This window comes from Heterodontus francisci, chromosome 1, assembly GCF_036365525.1.
Source record: "Heterodontus francisci isolate sHetFra1 chromosome 1, sHetFra1.hap1, whole genome shotgun sequence".
Taxonomy (NCBI): Eukaryota; Metazoa; Chordata; class Chondrichthyes; order Heterodontiformes; family Heterodontidae; genus Heterodontus; species Heterodontus francisci.
In genome coordinates, this window is record NC_090371.1 from 136,217,293 (window position 1) to 136,239,878 (window position 22,586).

A 22,586-nucleotide genomic window follows, 5' to 3' on the forward strand; every position below is an offset into this window, starting at 1 on the left:
TCTATCTCCAATGCACCCATTTGGTGCTTTATAGAAACCTCATAGATCTCTTGAAATGTCCATTAATTTCACTATGGAAATGCAAGTAATATTCTACCACATCTATTTTCATTTTCTCTTGCCAAATCTCTATGCTTAGTGATTGAAAATATTTGATAAGTACACAAAGTCCTGGCTTCAAATCTTTTAATGAGCACAGAGAACATCCTGTCTTCAAGTCCTCTTTGATGAGCAAACAGTACATTCTGGCTTCAAGTCTTGCCTTTTCATGCTTCCAGGAACACCTTTGATACCTATAAGTTATAAATTTCATTTATTCAATTCCAAGTTGAAATGTACTGTCAAACACTGAATAATGTGTTGTATTGAGGCATTTGGGGCATCGCATTTTACTGCAGAAGCTTGTTTTGTTAAAACTTTTATAGAAATAAAAACTACAACGGGAAGGTAAATTTGTTCAATTTAATTGTATACAATGTTCCATTTACAAAGAATACATATATAAATGCAAATCTATTCAAACTACAAAACTAAAAGAATGTGCAATAACACTAAAGTATTGAACAGATTATGGGCAGAATTCTATTCATTGTGTGCACTACATAATGGCACAATGTCTGGCTCATACTTTTCCTTACATTGAAAAGACTAAGTTTATTCATTAGGTCACTATTATAACACTATATACAGCATCTAAATGATTGAAAAAATACAACTGAGATTACACAGAGTATGGCTTGGAGACACTGACATGACGGGATCTACCACCCTCTCTTAACAAGTGAAGGTGCCAGGACATATTGAGAGAGCGGTCAGTAAAGCAGATGGGATCTTGGGTTTCATAAATAGAGGCATAGAGTACAAAAGCAGGGAAGCTATGCTGAACCTTTATAAAAGCTCTGGTTAGGCCCAACTGGAGTATTGCGTCCAGGTCTGGTCATCAGACTTCAGGAAGAATGTGAGGGTCCTTGAGAGGGTGCAGAAGATTTACCAGAATGGTTCCAGGGATGGGGGACTGTAGTTACAAGGTTAGGCTGGAAAAGCTGGGTTTGTTCTCCTTAGAACAAAGGAGATTGAGGAGAGAAATGGAAATGTACAACACTCTGACTGGCTTAGATAAGTTAGACAAGGAAAAACTGTTCCCATTAACTAATGGTACAAAGACTAGGGGACACAGATTGAAGGTTTTGAGCAAGAAATTCAGGGGGAATATGAGGAAGAACTTTTTTTTTTTACACAGCGGGTGGTAATGACCTGGAACTCTCTGCCCACATGGGTAGTGCAAGCGGAGGTAATAAATGACTTCAAAAGGAAATTGGGTGGCCACTTGAAGGAAATAGACTTGCAGGGCTACAAGGATCGAGCAGAGATGTGGGACTGACTGAATAGCTCCTAGGAGAGCTGGCATGGACTCACTGGGCCGAATATCCTCCTTCTGTGCTTTATATGACTCTGACTTAAAGTTCCTCATTTATAAAAAGAATTTACCATGAAAGTATATTTGTTCTTAATGGGACAAGGCCATATCTAAATATTAATAAAATTCAAACATTAAACATTTAGAAGTACAGATGTTTTGGGAATGGAATGGCTTGCCAGGCTCTTTGTGTACTCCTTTATGTAATAAAGTGAGGACATGTGATCGTGCCAGAAGTGCATGCAAATGCACACAGTGCTTTCAAACTAGAGCAACTGACAAAATAATTATTTTATACCAAGCAAAATTGACCTAAGTGCTAAATATGCAACTATAGAAAAAAAATAGAATTCTGCCTTACACTTATGATAAAATAGCTGTCATGGTGCATACTATCAAAGTGTACAGAAAGCTTCACAAGTTTTAATAAATTAGAACATTTCAATAAAAGATATTTAACCACTCAGACTGATTTTAGAGTTCCCTAAGATTGCTCCCCACTACAGTATAATAACATAAGTGAAATGTGCTCATTAAGTTTTGATATAAAATATTCTCCTCCAGTGATTCATATTTACTGAATGTAATTTGAAGACTGAAATTTGTGTTAACAGATCATTTTAATTTTAATGACATTTCAAATGCTATTTATATCAGCCAGTGATATTCTTAAAGCAAATAGTGGTATTTTTGTTTTCTGCAATTTTTGAATATTTTTGTTATTATGGACAATACCGGCAATGTCTCCTTTCTATGTCTATTTTCATGTACGCACCATAAGTTCCATGTTGATTCACAATACATTAGTTTAGGAAAGAACTCATACTGCTTAAACTATTGTTGGCCCATTTTATTTATACAGTGAGCTGATTGGTAGCTGTTCCAGTTAAATGTAAGATTTACCATTATTAAGCCTTTTAGCAGCAGTTATATATGTATATGCAATAACTGGTATGTGTGTTAAACTCCAGTAATTTGAAGATATTTGCATATAACTTTAAGAATTTAAACAACAAACCTGCAATATTCTTGATCAGCTATACTCCACATAGCATTGTAGGTCAACCAGCCCAACAAACAAAAGTGCATTCGTCAGTCCTCTTAAATAAAATTCAGACCAGAACCACACAAAATAAAGATATCATCTGTAGGACACCATTTAAGTTATTTCCTCCTACAATCACATTGTGTCTTAACCATTTAGTTAAAGTCTTGATGTCATAATTTCTTTCAAAAATGATACGGTATTGTTGGTTATTAACCTTAGGCTAATAAGATTAAATACCACTGCAATTGATACTTCATTCAGTTTCATTACTAGTAATACATAGATTAACTTTATTTTTTCTTGGAAGAGAGGATTATGAATTCAATAAGAAGCTAATGGAATTGTAGTAGTAGTAAGGGAAACAATAATAAGGAAATTTCATTAAACCAGCATTCAATGGGGGAGAAGAAATGAGTACTTGTAGGGAAAAGGGAGATTAATTAAATCCCAAATGAAATGGATGATCATCAACTAAAGTCCAATGCAAAACCGAAAGAAAAGAAAGTTCAAAGTTTCTGAGACAAACAATAATGGTTACCTTTGGATAACATAACAGAAGTCCTGGAACTGGGCAAAACCGAAGAGGTGGTTAAACACAAGGACTTGGGAAGCTTGCTTTTAGGTCAAAAGAATGATGGAACCCCTGGTTAATGTAGTCTGATGACTTTCTGAATAGATGCAAAAGGTTTCTGGAGGTAGACATTGGAAAGTTGACTGGGGAACCAAACAGGGAGATTATTGATCTATCAACTGGGAAAGAGGTTAAGCAAAACATACTTCAGGGATGGTTCATGCAGATGTTCTAAATCTTGGACCCATCAACCTTTGATTTTGTCCACTAAATAAATAAAACGATTAACCCAGCAAATTTAAAAACTGAAAATGGAGATAGAGAAGGCCAAACAGCTACTTGAGGTTTGTATGGTTATGGAGGATTCAGCGACTGTCCACCAGCCACTGCAAAAAAAGGTAGTTATTAAGGCTCAGAAAGAAGGCAGGATCCTTGAAGTGCCAGACAGCAACTATTATTTTATTTGACCTTCACAGAATCATTCCAAGATATTCCAGCTACAGGCGTGCATTGCCATTCGATACAGGATTCCAGCCATGCTTTAAGACTGGTACAAGAGTTAGTCGACTCACAAGATGGGATGGTAAAGGATATTTTTCAGCAAATATGGTGGGGAGGGTGATAGGTATTAAAGATCTGGTAGGGAAAGACAGTCCTTAAATGGCTGTCATATAAAGAATACAAAAGGAAAAGGATATTACTTGATCGAATGTGATCAAATGACAGTACTTGTTGAAAGGATACATTTTATATCAATCACAGTATAAACTATTTTTGATATAAATATAATACATCTAACATATTCCCATGTATTACATTATCCAATATATTATGGAAATACATGTCTTCCAACCGAAGTTTGCCAGGTGGGAGGAAACTCTCAAATCACTACAAACTCTGATCACATCAACAGCGTCCATTAAGACACTTTCCCATTTGAACAACTGATGTTACAACAATGTCTACTTTTCCCCCTACAACCCTTTCCCAGACTTTAAAGTCAAAAAGGGATTAAGATAGGAGGGGCAGAAACAACTGAACTGATTTGTTGAAAACATTGTGCTGCTGCTATGGAACTCAAGCTTTACTGCACCCAGTGGCTCCATTCTTACTATAGTCAGGCCGCAAAATACAAGCTAAAACTACTCATTATCAGAGATTATATAAATTATACAACAAGGGCCTCCCTTGCTTGGAAAACCAAGAACATTACATATCTCTTTATTCTCCTAAATCTGTGTGGAGCAGTCATCTACAGATTGTCATGGGATGTTTTATTCTTTGAGGCTCTACTGTGTAGATTACTAATAGTATGCGGTGTAAAACAAATAAAGGTAGTTCGATCATCCCACTTTTGGTATCGTGATTAAATTTACTGAATTCATGCATATTCCATATACCCTCTCTTCTGGGTTATGTCTCCTCTTAAGAATGAGTAATACTGTGTTTTATTTTCGGGGGAGGGGGGGAATGAATGCCTCATCCAGATTGGGAGCTGCTAAACAAAAAGTTTTTCTTTTTTAAACAACAATTTATTTTTGTTTTTTTACATAGTTATGAACTAGTTCTTTTCCCCTTCTCATTAGAGGTCGAGGATCATTAGGGTTACATATTCTCACCATGTTTAGTTCTTCAGTTGTTAAAACGACAAAGTGGCCTGGAATGATCTCGAAAGGAAAGGTTGTGTGGTTTTGTCTTGAATTAGTTCGATAACTGACCTACCCATAATATATAGAACATAGCTTCACTTCAAGAATAAAAACAACTAGAATGAGAACTAGTGCTGACGGAACTACCTTTTCAAGAGTCTTGCTGGGTTTTGATTTAAATATATTTTAGCTGGTGACAGTACTCATAATTGTTCTGGGGTTCCTTTTCTTGGGAAATTTTTGCAGTTACAATGCATATCCAGTAAATGATTAACTCCGCATGCTTAAATCTTATAAGTTTACTGATTGTATACATTATTTTCTGATTTTTGCCATCAGAAAACCCACAGATTATGTTGTCCAGCAGAGTTCATATGCAGTACAACAGAGATTTCAAACATATATACCGAAATAGCATTTTTAAAACAATTATAGAAAACATCCAAAGTAGTATGCATTAAAGAAGCAATTCAAATTTTAAAGTATCTTTTTACAGTTCATCTTTTACCTTAGAGCCAAGGACGTGACTGCCTGCGCGAAAAAGACATACCTGTCTCTCTTTGTTTTTTCACACCAAGTGAAGTCACAAATGCATTGCGTGAATAAGGAAATGCTGGTTGACTAGTTAATCCATGATACTGGAAGAGGTAGGGTTGGCTATAACCATGGTTTTGAACCCCAGTTGAACTGAGGTATCGTATTGTAACTGGAGGAAGCAACATCTCTACTGGCTTTAACACCAACTTCAATTCTTGTTTTGATCCAGATGAGCTTCCTTTCCTACTAGCAAACCTTCCCGTTGAAGAAACATTGTTAATATTTCTCTTTACTCTATTAGGTAAGGCAGGAATAGATCCTCGTTGAGGTAATTTGATATTTGACCCAGTTGTACTGGCCTCACTTCTGGATAATGACTGGGATGCTGGGGAGTTTCCATTAACTGTAACTGGTTTCTGTTCATTTAAATATTCAGTGATCCTTGACTGGGCTCCACTGAAAGACCCAAGTTTCGGTGTAAAGACTTTGCTTTTCTTTCTCTTTTCTTCCTTTTTTCGAATTCTGGGTGTCTCAACTCCTTCCAGTAGTCCCTTTGCTGCAGCTCGAGCCAAAACATCCTTTACAGACACTGCTCCTGATGGGTCTCGCTTTAAATTAAGAAAATTACACAGGTCAGAATCCTATTGATAAAATTAGCTGCTGGCAATTTTCATACACAAACACAATGGCCTGGATGTTTTCCTAAAAGTGTAGCAAATAGGAATTTAGGATATGGAAAACACCATCGCTTGCAAGTTCCCTTCGAAATTATATGGATATATAATCACTGTTCTTTCATTGTCACTGGGTCAAAAACATACCAACATGGTAGGAGCACCATTAGGACAAACACTGCAGTGCTTTAAGTAGAAGGTCCATGCTCATCTTCTTACAGCGACTAGAGATGAACAATAAATGTGGCCTACCACAGTCAATTAAATCCCAAGAACAAACACTCCATTGGTTGCAGTCATACCTAACACAAAGGAAGATGGTTATGGTTGTTGGAAGCCAATCATTTCAGCCCCAGGATATCACTGCAGGAGTTCCTCAGGGTAGTATCCTAGGCCCAACCATCTTCAGCTGCTGCATCAGACCTTCCCTCCAGAATAAGGTCAAAAGTTGGGATGTTCGCTGATGATTCAGTACCATTCGCAACTCCTCAGATACCAAAGCTGTCTATGTCCATATGCAGCAAGACCTGGACAACATTCAGGTTTGGGCTGATAAGTAGCAAGTAACATTCGCGCCACGCAAGTGCCAAGCAATGGCCATCTCAAACAAGAGAGAATCTAACTATCTCCCCTTGACATTCAACGGCACCACCATCGCTGAATCCCCCATTATTAACATCCTGGATGTTACCATGATCCGAAACTTAACTGGACCAGCCATAAAAATACTGTGGTTACAAGAGAAGGCCAGAGGCTGGGAATTCTGCAGTGAGTAACTCACTTCCTGTCTCTCTAATGCCTGTCCACCATCTACAAGGCACAAGCCAGGAGTGTGATGGAATACTCTCCACTTGCCTGGATGGCTGCGGCTCCAACAACACAAGAAGTTTGACACCATCCAGAACAAAGCAGCCTATTCGAGTGGCACCCCAATTCAACATTCACTCGCTTCACCACTCACACACAGTGGCAGCAGTGTGTACCATCTACAAGATGCACTGCAGCAACTTACCAAACCTCCGTCGACAGCATTTTCCAAACCCGCAACCTCTACCACATCGAAGGACAAGGGCAGCAGACGCATGGGAACACCACCGCCTGCAAGTTCCCCTCCAAGTCATACATCATCCTGGCTTGGAACTATATCGCTGTTCCTTCACGATCTCTGGATCAAAAATCTGGCACTGTAGGTGCACCTACACCACATGGACTGAAACAGCTTAAGAAGGCAGCTCACCACCATCTTCTCAAGGGCAATTAGGGATGGGCAATAAATGCTGGCTTAGCCAGCAATGCTCACATCCCATGAACAAATCAAGAAATTAACAAAAGTTATTTACCAGTGAGAAAGCAATACTGAGAATAAAACTACCAGTTCCTCCAAATTAATTTAAAACAAAAAAATAGAACCAGAGCTGCAGAATGACATGTTACCAGTGTGTTATCCGGAATTTACTGTCTTCTCTTTCTTCCTCTAGCCTGAACCTTTAGGTTGGTGCTGCCTCTGCGTGCCTGCTTGACTACCAAGTATTTGCAAGCTAGGTGTTATAGTCAATGCTCACTGCATTAACCACACTTTTAAAATTCTAATTTAAAGGACTGGTGAGTAACACGTGTTTAATTAGAACACCAGCTGTTACCAGGCAGGTTGATAATTTTCTCCATGGTCAGGTGGAGGAGGAATTGCTGAGCATTGAGAGTAGAGAAACAACGGCATCATCGGGACTTAGTCCTGAGCCTGGAATCATAAGCAGTTTTGGCAGACGACAGCAGGACCCAACAGTGCTTTACGTGGTCCAGCCAGATCTGGCAATGGATGACTGAACCAATTGTCCACTATATCTATTCAACTCTGCAGTGAGAAACAGTAATGCTTTTAATGGGAACTAGGGCAAACGTAGGTGGTGATGGTGTGGTTGAGCAGATAGGTAGCTGCAGAAACGTCATGGTGACGTGGGGGTACAAAGTTGGGATATTGAAAGTGCAGTTGTAAGTGAATTAGGAGAGAGTTTTTTTCCCAGGGGCAGAGGTGTCAAGACCATGTGAGATGGCAAGGTCGGATGAGGGGGGAGGAGGTGTGAATATGGGTTGGAGAGTTTATATGGAGGGACAGATTTAGGGAGGTTAGGAGGGCAATCAACTCAGAGAAGATAGAACATGACGAATTGAGGTGGACGTTGAGGGAGGAAAGCAGTGAAGCTATCTCGGTGAGAAAATGTTTATGGTACTTGGGTGGGCAGTAGCAATTGAGGATTTAAAATGAGAAGTGAGGGGATAGAAGGTGAGATGTTCAAAGGAAGAAAAATTGCCAGAGGAGTAGGGAACAGACCAAGGTGTGATTTGGTGATTAGAGCCACACCGTCACCCAACAGTCCAGGCAGGGCAAATGGTGGAAGGTATAGCCAGGCGGGGAGCCTTCATTTAGGGGGAAGATGTCATCACCCCTCAACCAGGCTTCTGTCAAGGTTAGGATGTTGATGGAATCATCCACGATAAGTTCATGGATGGTAACGGCCTTGTTCACAAGTGAATGGACATTCTGGAGCAGATGCAGAGAGGGTCAGTTATAAGGCGCATGCTGCTCCTGAACATGGGAGGAGTGTGCCCAGGGTACTTACTGACCCATCAGCATGGCTCAGAGCCCTAGCACTGTTGCTGGAACTGAGACATGCAGCTCCTATGTCAATGAGCTGCTAGCATAGGCCATAAAGGCCAGCAGTGCCGTAGCTCTTTCTCTTTTGTCCTTGCAGGAGACAGGAGCTCATAACGCCCAAGAAAGACAGCTGACAGCAGGAGGAGTGCCCCACCTGCACATTGTAACTGCAGTGGGAGAGGGAGCCATGGAGATCGCCAGGGTGGCCCCCAGGAGCAAGTCTGGGAAGGCGCAATGGACATTCCTGATGGAGAGTGCTATCTGTAGATAAAACTATGGAGACACTCCTCCCTGTCCAACAGCATGCCAAAGACTCAGCTGAAATGGGAAGCCTCCACATTGCATAGACCTCTGCTCTCCAAGGCTAATTCTCGTGATCTTTTCTCGTGTCTCCCACAGATTCTGACGTCACGGGGGAAGACAAAGCCCTGTGACGGCATTGGGGCAGGCACTGGAAACAGAAACCTCACAGCAAACACCATTACGTCTTACAAGCACACCCTCCGCCAGTGCAGGTACACTCACAATGATGGCTTGGGTGAAGAGCGTGACACTCGTGTGCAGGAGGGAGTGAGTGAGGCAGCTGTGGGCAGTCCTCCTCGGAGGATAGGGGACAGCTACAGCCCGGCTCACCTTGGCACAGATGCAGGGCTTCAGGAGTCATAATAAAGGTGTGACTACTTAGATCAGCAGCAACAAATGTGTTCCCACATGTCAGAGTTCCCTGTGGCACTGCGCGGTCACGGGCTTAGAATTAAGTGCATGAGCTGCTCCACTGACAGAGTGGCCAACCTCATGCAGAGCCATATGTGCAGCACTCTGAGTGGATGCAGGAGCAGCACACTGACATACACAGAAAGCATAACACTCACTGTAGCATTTGGCGGGCACAGTGGCGCAGTGGTTAGCACCGCAGCCTCACAGCTCCAGGGACCCGGGTTCGATTCCGGCTAGTGCCTGTGTGGAGTTTGCAATTTCTCCCTGTGTCTGCGTGGGTTTTCTCCGGGTGCTCCGGTTTCCTCCCACAAGCCAAAAGACTTGCAGGTTGATAGGTTAATTGGCCATGATAAACTGTCACTAGTATAGGTAGGTGGTAGGGAAATATAGGGACAGGTGGGGATGTTTGGTAGGAATATGGGATTAGTGTAGGATTAGTATAAATGGGTGGTTGATGTTCGGCACAGACTCGGTGGGCCGAAGGGCCTGTTTCAGTGCTGTATCTCTAATCTAATCTAATCTAATCAGTGGCGCTGATGGCACATAGAATTTCAGAATGGATGCCAGTTACAACTGACTATTCCCTCCAGCCAGTCAACAGCTGAGACAGTCACCGAAGACGATCAGGGTGCCCCTCTCATGGAGCACCATCATCATCCATCTCCTTGGCCCCTCCGACTGAGGGACCATCTATGCATCAGGGCCCAGTGACGAATGCTGTCCCATCGCTGACACCAGTGTAGCAGCCTCTGGATGTGCCCCTGCTGGCAACTGCATGAGGAGGACAACCGCCGCAGGCAGCTCAGCAGCAAGCAGAGACATGCGAGTAGACTGCCTCCACCTCATCTGAGGCCACAAGGGGAGTACCGAGAGTGGAAGTCACTGCTTTGGGCAGAACACGGAGAGGTTCGCTGGGACTTGCCTCACCTGTAAATGTGCACTCTCTCTTTTATCAGCAAAATGTAAATATTGACACATGACACCAGACATGAGAGTTTCCATTCTTTAATGGTGACACTGGAAAAGAGGGAAGAGGTGATGAAGGGAAGCAAAGGTCTTTCAAAGGGGACAGTGAAACCTATGGACAGATGCGGATCATTCATCGGCAGTAAGTGTTGATCTATTCCAGGCTGTGTCGTCAATGGAGAAGCTCTCACAGGCAGCTTAAAGTAAGTTCCAGATCATGCCGTTTTCCTGGGTTAGAAGGGCTCAGTTGAAACATGCTGGATCAGATGATCCTTAACGTTGATGGCATCCTGATGAGACCCTCGAGACCTGTGCCATCCCCAGACACCTCCCAATGCAGTCAGGGTACCTCTGTGTTCGGCATCCTTCCTCTTCCTCCTCCTTTTCCTTTGATGAGCGGCGTCATTCCAGGACCTCACTTTCTTCAAGGTCCACACTTCTTTGGAGAGCCATGTATGGACAATGCAGCAGACCACCACAATGCACGACACCCTTGCAGAACTGGCACCATCCAACTGGTCCAGGCACCGGAACTGCATCTTCAGGAGCTCAATGGCCTGCTTGATGGAACTCCTTGTGAGCAGGTGGCTTCGGCTGTAGTGCATCTGTGGCTCTGTCTTGGGGTCTCGTAAAGGAGTGAGTAGCCATCTCCAAGGGATAACCCTTGTTCCCTAGAATCCATCCAAGGAGTTTGGGGGGGGGGGGGGGGGGGGGGTGGAGTGAAGAGCTGCTGTACCCTGGACTATCAGAGGATGAAGGAGTTATGGCAAGAAAGCAAGCACACATGCGCCAGAAACTCTTGTTGTGGTTGCAGACCACTTGAATGTTGAGGGAGTGGAAGTCCTTCCTGTTGATGAGTCCCAGGGGGCAGTCACTGGGTGCCTTGATAGCCTCATGGGTGCAATCAATGATGTCCTGCACCTGGGGAAATCCAGCAATGGAAGCAAAACCCACTGCCCTTTGTGACTGCAAGGCCCCATCTAACTAGAATTAAATGTACTGTCCAGCTCTCACAAATAGGACATCGGTGACGTGAGAGATGCAGTGGTGTGCTGCCTTTTGTGGGACGTCACCAAGATCCGCTGCTGATCCTTGGAAAGAGCCAGAGAAGTTCAAGGCCATAATGACTTTGACCGCTACTGGCCGGGCACGGCGAGCAGAGCTGTAAGGTGCGAGGTCTTCTGTAACAAGGCCACAAATCTCTGTGACCATCTGCCTGGATAGGCGCAGTCTCCTGCGGCAGTGGTTCTCTGACATGTCCAGGTGGCTCTATCATTGGCAGTATATCCTATGCCGAGAATATGTCCTCTGTTGCCTACTTGCCCCTCGTCCCTCTCCTTTGCCTCTGCTGTTGAGAATGTTTTTCCTCCATGCTACTAGACCCAAAGTCTGCAGTCGTGCACCCATTGCCAGCTATTGCCTTCCTTGCACTCAGCTGGTCTCCCTATTATATCTAGAAGCCATACCCACTTCTCTTATGCCCCTGTGATGCCAGGAGGGTGACGAACCGCTGCACAGGGATGGAAGGTGTTGTCGACAGTGCTATCGAGAGGCACTTTCTCAGCAATAACCTGCTTACTGCTGCTCAGTTTAGGTTCTGCCAGGGCCATTCAGCTCCTGACCTCATTACAGCCTTGATCTAAACATAGACAAAAGAGCTGAACTCAAGAGGTGAGGTGAAAGTAACTGCCTTTGACATCAAGGCAGCATTTGACCGAGTATGGCATCAAGGAGTCCTAGCAAAACTGGAGTCAATGGGAATTGGGGAGAAAACTACGCTGGTTGGAGTCATACCTAGCACACAGGAAGATGGTTGCGGTTGCTGGAGGTCAATGATCTCAGTCCCAGAACATCACTCCAGGAGTTCCTCAGGATAGTGTCCTAGGCCCAACCATCTTAAGCTGCTTCATCAATGACCATCCCTCCATCATAAAGTCAGAAGTGGGGATGTTCGCTGATGTTTGTCCAATGTTCAGCACCATTTGCGACTCCTCAGATACTGAAGCAGTCCGTGTCCAGATGTAGCAAGACCTGGACAACAATCAGGCTTGGGCTGATAAGTGGCAAGTAACATTCGCACCACACAAGTGCCAGGCAATGACCATCTCAAACAAGAGAGAATCTAACCATCTCCCCTTGACATTCAATGGCATTACTATCACTGCCTCCATCCTGGGGTCACCATTGACCAGAAACTGAACTGAACCAGCCACATAAATGCTGTGGCTACAAGAGCGGATCAGAGGCTGGGAATTCTGCAGTGAGTAACTCACCACCTCACTCCCCAAAGCCTGTCCACCATCTACAAGGCACAATTCAGGAGTTTGATGGAATACTCTCCACTTGCCTGGATGGGTGCAGCTCCAACAACACTCAAGAAGTTCGACATCAACCAGGCAAAGTAGCCTGCTTGATTGGCACCGCATCCACCACCTTCAACATTCACGTCCTCCACCACTGATGGAGGTGTTGCACTGCAGCAACGCACTAAGGCTCCTGAGACAGTACCTTCCAATCCCTCGAACGCTACCACCTAGAAGGACAAGGGCAGCAGATGCATGGGAACACAAGTTCCCCTCCAAACCAGACAGCATCCTGACTTCGAACAATATTGTTGTTCGTTCACTGTCGTTGGGTCAAAATCCTGGAACTCCCTTCCTAACAGCACTGTTGGTGTATCTTCACCCCAAGGACTGCAGCGGTTCATGAAGGCAGCTCACCACCACCTTCTCAAGGGCAATTACGGATGGGCAATAAATGCTGGCCTAGCCAGCAACGCCCACATCCCCCGAACAAATAAATATTTTTTAAAATTGCCCGAGCGCATACAGACTGCGCTCCCCAATGGCACCTGTGTACCAATGACTATGTGACCCTCTCATCCGTGCTCCCTTTTATGGGCCCATTTAAGTTGATGGTGCGCCCATGACTGGGTGTCTGCCATGTTGCCACCTCTATGCTGTCAGCAAACATTCGCATTTACCTTTATCAGCCTTAAATATAGTGGCTTTGCAAAATGCAAGTTCCAAATCCCACCACTGAATTTCTTCTTCCTTTAAGCAGACTATTTCAAGAGTATGAAGACAGTGGGGAAACTGATACTTACTGTCTAAACTGACTATTTAAGACCTATATATTTGTCCTGTGTAGTGAGTATATTAAGACTAAAGATCTATGTTTTGCTTGGCTAAAAAGATGTCTCAAGAACAAAAAACATGTCTCCCTTTATTTGGAGTGGAAAAATTGTGCTGAATGCTTCAATGGCAGAGGATCAGTGGCTTTTTAAGTACCAGAGTCCTGATTTCTGAATCTGGAGAATGCCAGGAGTCTCTTGTTCTGAAATGTGACCTATGACATCTGCCTAAGTCAATTTGTTGAAAATCATGTTAATTGACTCTGGTGGAGGTCCACACATGCAAGCCTGCCCCGAAACAGCTTTTCTCTGTCTCATTCTAGGGCATGGCAAGGTAATGTGCTGACAAGACTAGCACCCTGCCATTTCCGTATGGTACTGAGAGACAGAGGCTGATAATGCCATTCTGACTGCAGCATCAGGTGCTGGTCGTGCCTGCAGAACAATCAGCTGACTTCATTGTAGAATGCACCAAGGTTAACTAATTTAAATTAATTCTGTGCCAATACAATGCTGGCATTATGCAGGGTGCTAGATTATTGGATGCTGGAAAAATCATAGAATATATTGAACCACACAAGATCAGGGGGCAGTTTGTTCAACCTTGCCCGTCTAAGAGCGAAGACCAAAGTACGGAAAGTCCTCATCAGGGAACTCCTCTTTGCTGACGATGCTGCATTAACATCTCACACTGAACAGTGTCTGCAGAGACTCATCGACAGGATTGCCGCTGCCTGCAACAAATTTGGCCTAACCATCAGCCTCAAGAAAACGAACATCATGGGACAGGATGTCAGAAATGCTCCATTCATCAATATCGGTAACCACGCTCTGGAAGTGGTTCAAGAGTTCACCTACCTAGGCTCAACTATCACCAGTAACCTGTCTCTCGATGCAGAAATCAACAAGCGCATGGGAAAGGCTTCCACTGCTATGTCCAGACTGGCCAAGAGAGTGTGGGAAAATGGCGTACTGACATGGAACACAAAAGTGTATCAAGCCTGTGTCCTCAGTACCTTACTCTACGGCAGCGAGGCCTGGACAACGTATGTCAGCCAAGAGCAACGTCTCAATTCATTCCATCTTCGCTGCCTCCGGAGAATCCTTGGCATCAGGTGGCAGGACCGTATCTCCAACACAGAAGTCCTCGAGGCGGCCAACATCCCCAGCATATACACCCGACTGAGCCAGCTGCGCTTGAGATGGCTTGGCCATGTGAGCCGCATGGAAGATGGCAGGATCCCCAAGGACACATTGTACAGCAAGCTCGTCATTGGTATCAGACCCACCGGCCGTCCATGTCTCTGCTTTAAAGACGTCTACAAACGCGACATGAAGTCCTGTGACATTGATCACAAGTCATGGGAGTCAGTCGCTAGCGATCGCCAGAGCTGGCGGGCAACCATAAAGGCGGGGCTAAAGTGTGGCAAGTCGAAGAGACTTAGCAGTTGGCAGGAAAAAAGACAGAAGCGCAAGGTGAGAGCCAACTGTGTAACAGCCCCGACAACCAATTTTATCTGCAGCACCTGTGGAAGAGTCTGTCAATTTGGAATTGGCCTTTATAGCCACTCCAGTTTCTCTTTCTTTATATAAATCCTTGATGCTTTTAAACACGTCTATCAATTTTTCATTTAGCCTTCCCTGCTGATTCTCCAATCTATCCATGTAACAGCAATCCCTCATTCCTGGAAACATTCTTGCGAATCTCTTCTGTAGTTTTCCCAAAGTCTTCTCATCCTTCCTAAATTGCAAATAATAGGCTGAATTTTATCAACCCGTCGAGGGTCCCATCAGCGGCACCGGATAAGGGTGGCGTTGCTATACGCATGTCCGGCCGGTTGACTGCGATCATACAGCGGTTGGCTCATTTGAATGTAGGAGGTGCGAGGCCCGTCCAGTTGGCATAGTCAGCTGAGATGAATGCAGGTGGTGGTGACATATTTGAAGCCCTGTCAGTCTTGCTTGAACTGCTACTTCAGTTGTTGAGTTTGATGCTGGTTTGCCTTTGTGCTGCTGACCCTGTACTGGTGCACTGTTGAATCCCTCTGGCTGGAGACCCTGTACTGGGGTACTGCTGACCTTGTGCTGGGGCACTGCTGATCCCTCTGGTTGGAGGCTCTGTGCTGCTGACCCTTGCAGACAGCCCACCACCCGAGACAAAGCTCACTCACCAAGAGCTGCAACCCCTTTGCCCCCCAATCTTCCTGGCAGGGCTGCACCACTGTTGGACAATGGCTGCCACATCCCCCTCTTCCCCTTCCTGCATTCATCCAACACTCTCCATGGCTGTCTTCCCATGGTGGCACTGAGATCTCGCCTCGATGCCACCACCTTTAAACAACCGGGGATCTGAAGGCAGGTGATCCCCTTGCGCCGTCCGCTAAAATAGGAACCCCACCCCCACCACAGAATTTGAGTCAGGTTGCTACAAATACATGCTAAATACCTGTTCAGCAATTGTAATTACAGTCCCGCCGCATCATAGTGGCAACGCTGCCTTGGATCTTTCCCGCTGCTGGCAAAATCTGGAATTGATATCACGACGTCGGGTTTCTGGGCAAATGCATCTCCTCCCAATTATTCGGTCCCCCACACCTCCAAACCGGCTTTTGCTGGCTGGATAAAATTCAGCCCAATACTCCGACTCAAGCCAAACTAGTGTTTCATACAAGTCTGGCATTACTTCCTGACTTTTGTACTCTGTGCCTTTATTTCTAAAGCCTGGGGTCTTTTATGCTTTACTAACCCGACTGTGCACAAATCTTTGAATGTGGCAAAACACCCCCAGATCTCTCACTTCTTGCACATCCTTTAGAATTGTACCATTTAGCATGCATCATCTCTCCTCATACTTCCTACTAAAATGTATCATTTCCTGCATTGAATTTCATCGACCATGTGTCCACCAATTCCATAAGCCTGTCTGTTTTGCTCGACTTCGATGGAAGGCCATTTCTCCATCAGGAAGGTTAGATTAAAATTACTTTTTTTTGTATTTTTTGAACATTTATATTTTTAGGGCTCTGTTGCTATTAGTAAAGATTTACTGTATATTTGACATCTTTCATATTTATTTCAGGAAAATGTGAGGGTGGCAATTCTAAATCCTTAATTTTAAAAAAATTTAAAATTACTGAAATGATATTTGTGAAATAAAAACAGAAAATGCTGGAAATTCTCAGTATGTCTGGTAGCATCTATGGACAGAGAAACAGAGTTAATGGGCTGAATTTTCAATGTGTGGTGGGGGTGGGAATGAAGAGCAGACAGTCCCGCAATTTTGATATTTCACCAATGCTAGGACCCACTGGCTTGCTAGAGCATGCCTCTGCTGGCCAGCCATTTAGATACACATGTATGGCAGATAGTCTCTGCTACTTTAGAAAGAGTGCCCATCAACAAATGCTGTAGCCCAAAATAAGATAAATGGCAAAACTTTGACCTTTTTCTGGAGTCCACCATCATTAAACCTGAAGACTTTCCTGTGGTTTCCCAGTCTCAATGCAGAAATTATAGGGAGTTTCTACAAATGATATTGTGCCATTGCCCAAGACATAAAGCTCTAATACTAAAAGGGCACAGGAGGTGGCAAAATTAAAACCTCAGTGAACAGTGTGCACTGAAATCCTTGTGATATGAGGGTCTCATTCTGCAACTCTTCCAGCACATTTCCACCATACCTCAGGCACTTGCTCATGGATGCTGAGCCTACGGATAATTAGTATTAATACCTAGTTCACATATAAAAGATGCATGACTGAGGAATTTATAGCTATACTTGCTGATTTCCTGTGGCATTACTCATCCAGCATTGAATAATAAATATACTTTTACAATTAGTGTTCTACTATTTAATGGGCAATGGCACAATTATTCTGTTGCTCAATTGGTTCTCTGTTTAGCTGGCTTGTTTAAAGCCACAAAGTCTCCTTTCTGTAAACATCCTGAGGTCAATTACAGATTAACTGTTGTTGGGTGAGTGATTTTTGCAGAGTGAAGAGTATATGTAAATGTCTACCTTCCTTTCTCTTTTATTTCTAAATATTTTGACACTGAAGTTTTACAGATGGTCTCAAAACCATATTGGGTCAGATTTTGATGGCAAAGTAACCGTGAGAATAATGGCATTTGTTGCTATTTTTGTACCAAGTAGGACAGCAATTTCAGGCAAGGGGCAAATGTGCAGTTATATCTTGATATCCAAAAGTTGCTGTCCAAACTTCACGAAATCGGCATCTCACTAACTGCCTCACCTTTGAAATGCATTTAATGGAGCGAGGTTGCTGTATGTGATACAAACTAAACTTAACAGAAGTGAAGTCAAATAATTTCAAGTCAAAGTATCCTGTAGAGACATGTAAAGTGTTAATTATGGCCATTTAACCTCTCTGACACTGAAAATGACCTATTACAATTGTGGTATCTCAGTCCTTCAGGTCTTGTTGGAGATTTAAAAAATGAAAAGTTTAGATTTTTAAAAAACTTTTGTTTCTTTTTTTCTTTCTCAGTCCAATCTATCTTTCCCTCTCATTATCTCTTTCTGTACCTGATGTCATTGAATTCACTCATTCTAATTCACCCTCCTTCTCAGTCCTTAAATCTTGGTGAATAATATCTCCTTAGCCAACAAGGTCCTAGGTGCCCAGTTCCTCACTGTGCAGTGATCAGCTTACACTTTCAGCAACTTGTTACACAAAAAAAAATTAAAAACCTAAATATGCAAGGGCAAGTCTAACTAATGGCAGACACTGTTAGATGCCCTGGTACTGCAAAATTTAGCCCAGTATACATTAGTTACTCTTCTGTGGGGATGTCCAACAATGTTAGAGGGTGGGAGGGGGGCACATCAAAAAACAAGGCAGGGAAGAAGTCATTTATATAAACGACATAGATGACTATGTGGAGGGTAGGATCAGTAAGTTCGCGGATGACACAAAGATTGGCCGAGTGGTTAACAGTGAGGTGGAGTGACTTAGGTTACAGGAAGATATAGACGGGATGGTCAAATGGGCAGAAGAGTGGCAGATGGAATTTAACGCTGAAAAGTGTGAGGTGATACACTTTGGAAGGAGTAATGTGACACGGAAATATTCAATGAATGGCCTGACACTGGGAAGTTCCGAGGAACAAAGGGACCTTGGCGTGTTTGTCCATAGATCTCTGAAGGCAGAAGGGCAGGTTAATAGGGTGGTGAAAAAGGCATATGGGACACTTGCCTTTATCAATCGAGGCATAGATTACAAAAGCAGGGAGGTCATGTTGGAGTTGTACAGAATTTTGGTAAGGCCACAGCTGGAGTACTGTGTGCAATTCTGGTCGCCACATTATAGGAAGGATGTGATTGCATTGGAGGGGGTGCAGAGGCGATTCACCAGGATGTTGCCTGGGATGGAACATTTAAGCTATGAAGAGAGGTTGGATAGGCTTGGGTTGTTTTCGCTGGAGCAGAGAAGACTGAGGGGTGACCTGATCGAGGTGTACAAGATTATGAGGGGCATGGACAGGGTGGCTAGGGAGCAGCTGTTCCCCTTAGTTGAAGGGTCAGTTACGAGGGGTCACAAGTTTAAGGTGAGGGGTGGGAGGTTTAAGGGGGATATGAGGAAGAACTTTTTTTACCCAGAGGGTGGTGATGGTCTGGAATGCCCTGCCTGGGAGGGTGGTAGAGGCAGGTTGCCTCACATCCTTTAAAAAGTACCTGGATGAGCACTTGGCACGTCATAACATTCAAGGCTATGGGCCAAGTGCTGGCAAATGGGATTAGATAAACAGGTTAGGTGTTTTAATGCATCGGTGCAGACTCGATGGGCCGAAGGGCCTCTTCTGCACTGTATTCTGTGAAAAGGGGGTTGGAAGTGGAGAAGGGGACTGGAAGAGGGGGGAAAGGATGATGAGAGAAGTAAGGGAAGAAAGAGAGAGAAGGAGGGTGGAAAAGGGATGGGTTGCGGAGAAAGAGAAGAGGGAAGGGGAAAGAGAAGAGGCGAGGAAGAGAAAGGGAGAAAGAGAGGGAGGGAAGGGATAGAGGGGGAGACAGGAAGAGAGAAGAGAGGAAGGAAGACAGAAGAGGAAGAGTATAAGAGAAGGGCAAGGAGGAACTAGGGAATGGAAAATAAAATAGGGAGGAAAAAGGAAGTGAAGGGGAGGAGAAAGGGAACAGGAGAGGAAGGGAAGGGGGCAGAGACATGAGGGCTGATGGGTAGAAAGGAGGGGAGAGTAAAGGGAGAAAGAAGTTATGTAAGTGAATTATGAAGAATTAAGCTATTATGTAATGTTAATTCAAAAGCAAGACATAATTATATTGGAAATCGATTACAACACCATCTATAGGTGTAACAGGTACTAAATCAAAACATTAGCATTTCTAACAATAATCTTCCCATTAGCAAAGCATAGGAATTTTGAAAGCAACCCACTCATTAAGTATTACATGATTTATACCTAATTAAATTTGTTGCATTTTTAGGACATGATGATGTAGTCTTCTTGGATTTTTTAATTTATGAAGAGTATTTTAACTATGACAGATTGTCAGAAAACGACACCCAGCTCTACCTCACCTCCACTTCTCTTGACCCCCTCCACTGCCTCTAATTTATCATCTCGTATTGGATGAAGAGAAATTTTCTCCAATTAAATAATGGGACGACCAAAGCCATTGTCTTTGGTTCCTGGCAAAAAACCTGTTCCCAAGTCACAGCCTCCATTCCTCTGCTAAACCACTGCTTGCACTGAACCAAATTGTTCGCAACAATGTCCTCTTTAACGCTTTCCTCTCCATTATTAATATGACCACCTCCATAATATTACTTGTCTCCACTCAGCCCATCTGCTGCTGAAACTCTCATCTATGCTTTTGTTACCACCAGACTCAACTACTCCAATGCTGTCCTGCCCAGCTTCCCATTTTCAACCTATTCACAAACTTGAGTTTAGTAACCTGTCATTTGATTAAATAGGTTGTATACACTGAAATTATAACGCCATTTAAGATGTGGAATTAATGCTGAAGGCCAAGGGAAAGGTTGTGGCTTTTGTGTTGTTTGACTGTAGAAAATAGCCATGTAGAGAAAATGCTGAGTAAATGAATCCTAACAGGTGATGTTCAACACTAGTAGCGTGCCACCAATATTTTGGAGTGACTATAGTAACTTTACAGTGCCCCATTATGTTCATAACACCTGGTTGTAACAATTTTTTGTGTCATTATTATGCAAGTACGGCTCCTGAACCATTTAGGCATCATAAAATACCCTATAAATAAACCTAACTCCTATCCACTTCTTTAACTCATGAAAGTTCAAGGAAGACTAGATAGGGGAGGTGGTGGCGTAGTGGTAATGTCACTGGAATAGTTATCCTGAGCCCAGGCTAATACTCTCTGGGAGGGGCATGGGTTCAAATCATGGCAGATGATGAAATCTGAACTCAATTAATAAATCTGGAATTTAAAAAAAGCTAGTCTAATAGTGACCATGAAACTATTGTCGATTGTTGTAAAAACCCATCTGGTTCACTAATGCTCTTTAGGGAAGGAAATCCGCCACCCTTACCTGGTCTGGCCTACATGTGACTCCTGACCCACAGAAATGTCCTCTGAAATGGCCTAGCAAGCCACTCAGTTCAAGGGCAATTAGGGATGGGCAATTATGGGATGCCCACATCCCATAAACAAATTTTAAAAAATAGCCTACCATCTGTTTTCGGGAAATTGCTAGAGTCTATAATTAAGGATAGACTAACTGAACACTGAAAATTTTCAAATGATCAGAGACTGTCAGCATGGATTTGTAGGATAGGTCATGTCTTAAGAATCTGAATGCATTTTTTAAAGAGGTGACTAGAGTAATGGATGAGGATTATTTATGGATATTATTTAAATGGATTTCCAGAAGACATTTGATAAACTCTCTCATAAGAAACAGTTAGCTAAAGTTGTAGCTCATGGTATTGAAAGCAAAGTATTAACTTGGTTAGGAAATTGGCTGAGCAGAAGGAGACAGAGTAAGAATAGGCAGGTACTCTAAATGGGCAGGATGTGACTAGTGGTGTTCTGCAAGGATCTGTGTTGGAGCCTCAATTATTCACCGCATTCATTGATGATTTAACTGATGTGATAGAAAGCCACATATCCAAACTTGCGATGACACAAAGATAGGTGGCATTTTAAACTTGCAAGTGTAGACAGAAGCAGAACATTAAAGAGAGAGATTGATAACGTTAATGGGCAAAACTGTGTCAAATGGATTTCAATCTAGGCAAATGGGAGGCCATCCACTTTGGACCTAAAAAGAACAGGATACATTCCAAATGGTGAACAGCTAGATACAGTAGAGATACAAAGAGACTTGGGGATCCAGGTACAGAGATCATTAAAATGTCATGAACAGGTCCAGAAAATAATCAAAAAGGCTAATGGAATGCTGGCTTTACATCCAGAGGAATAGAATACAAGAGGGTAGATGTCCTGCTTCAGCTGTACAAAGCTCTGATTAGAACACACCTGGAGTACTGAGAGAAGTTCTGGGCATCACACCTTAGGAAAGATATACTGACCTTGGTTTGATTTACTAGAGTGATACCAGCTCTCCAAGGGTTATGCATCACTGCAGGAGTTCATCGGGGCAGCATCTTCAGCTGACTTCCCTCCAACGTAAGGTCAGAAGTGGGGATGTTCACTGCATGTTCAGTACCATTCACAACTCATCCAATACTGAAACGGTCCGTGTCCGTACGCAGTAAGACCTAGACAACATTCAGGCTTGGGCTATACGTGGCGAGTAACATTCATGCCACACAAGTGCCAGGCAATGACCATCTCCAACAAGAGAGATTCTAACCATCTGCCCATGACAGTCAATGGCATTACCATCACTGAATCTCCCATCAACAACATCTTGGCAGTTACCATTGATCAGAAAGTGAACTGGACCAGCCATATAAATACTATGGCTACAAGAGCAAGTCAGAAGCTGGGAATTTTGTGGCAAGTAACTTACCTCCTGACTCCCCACCAGCTTTGTATGTTCGTATGTACAAGGCACAAGTCAGGAGTGTGACAGAATACACCTGCTAGTTCACCTCCAGGTCATACACCATCCTGACTTAGAACTATGTCGCCGCTCCTTCACTGTCACTGGGTCAAAATCCTGGAACTCCCTTCCTAACAGCACTGTGGTTGTACCTACACCACATGGACTGCAGCAGTTCAAGAAGGAGGCTCACCA

At 43.5% G+C, this 22,586-nt stretch overlaps 1 protein-coding gene across 3 annotated transcripts in view; it reads right to left on the reverse strand.

Annotated features, from left to right (window-relative positions):
* Nucleotides 1-487: 487 nt before the first annotated feature.
* LOC137372492 (putative methyltransferase NSUN7) overlaps nucleotides 488-22,586 on the reverse strand; it is a 168,348-nt gene continuing 146,249 nt past the window's right edge. For all 3 annotated transcript variants that reach the window (XM_068036371.1, XM_068036380.1, XM_068036365.1), the window contains one exon: nucleotides 488-5,830. In XM_068036371.1, coding sequence (XP_067892472.1) covers nucleotides 5,195-5,830 — 636 coding nt within the window. In that variant the 3' untranslated portion in view covers nucleotides 488-5,194. The remainder of the gene's footprint in view (nucleotides 5,831-22,586) is intronic.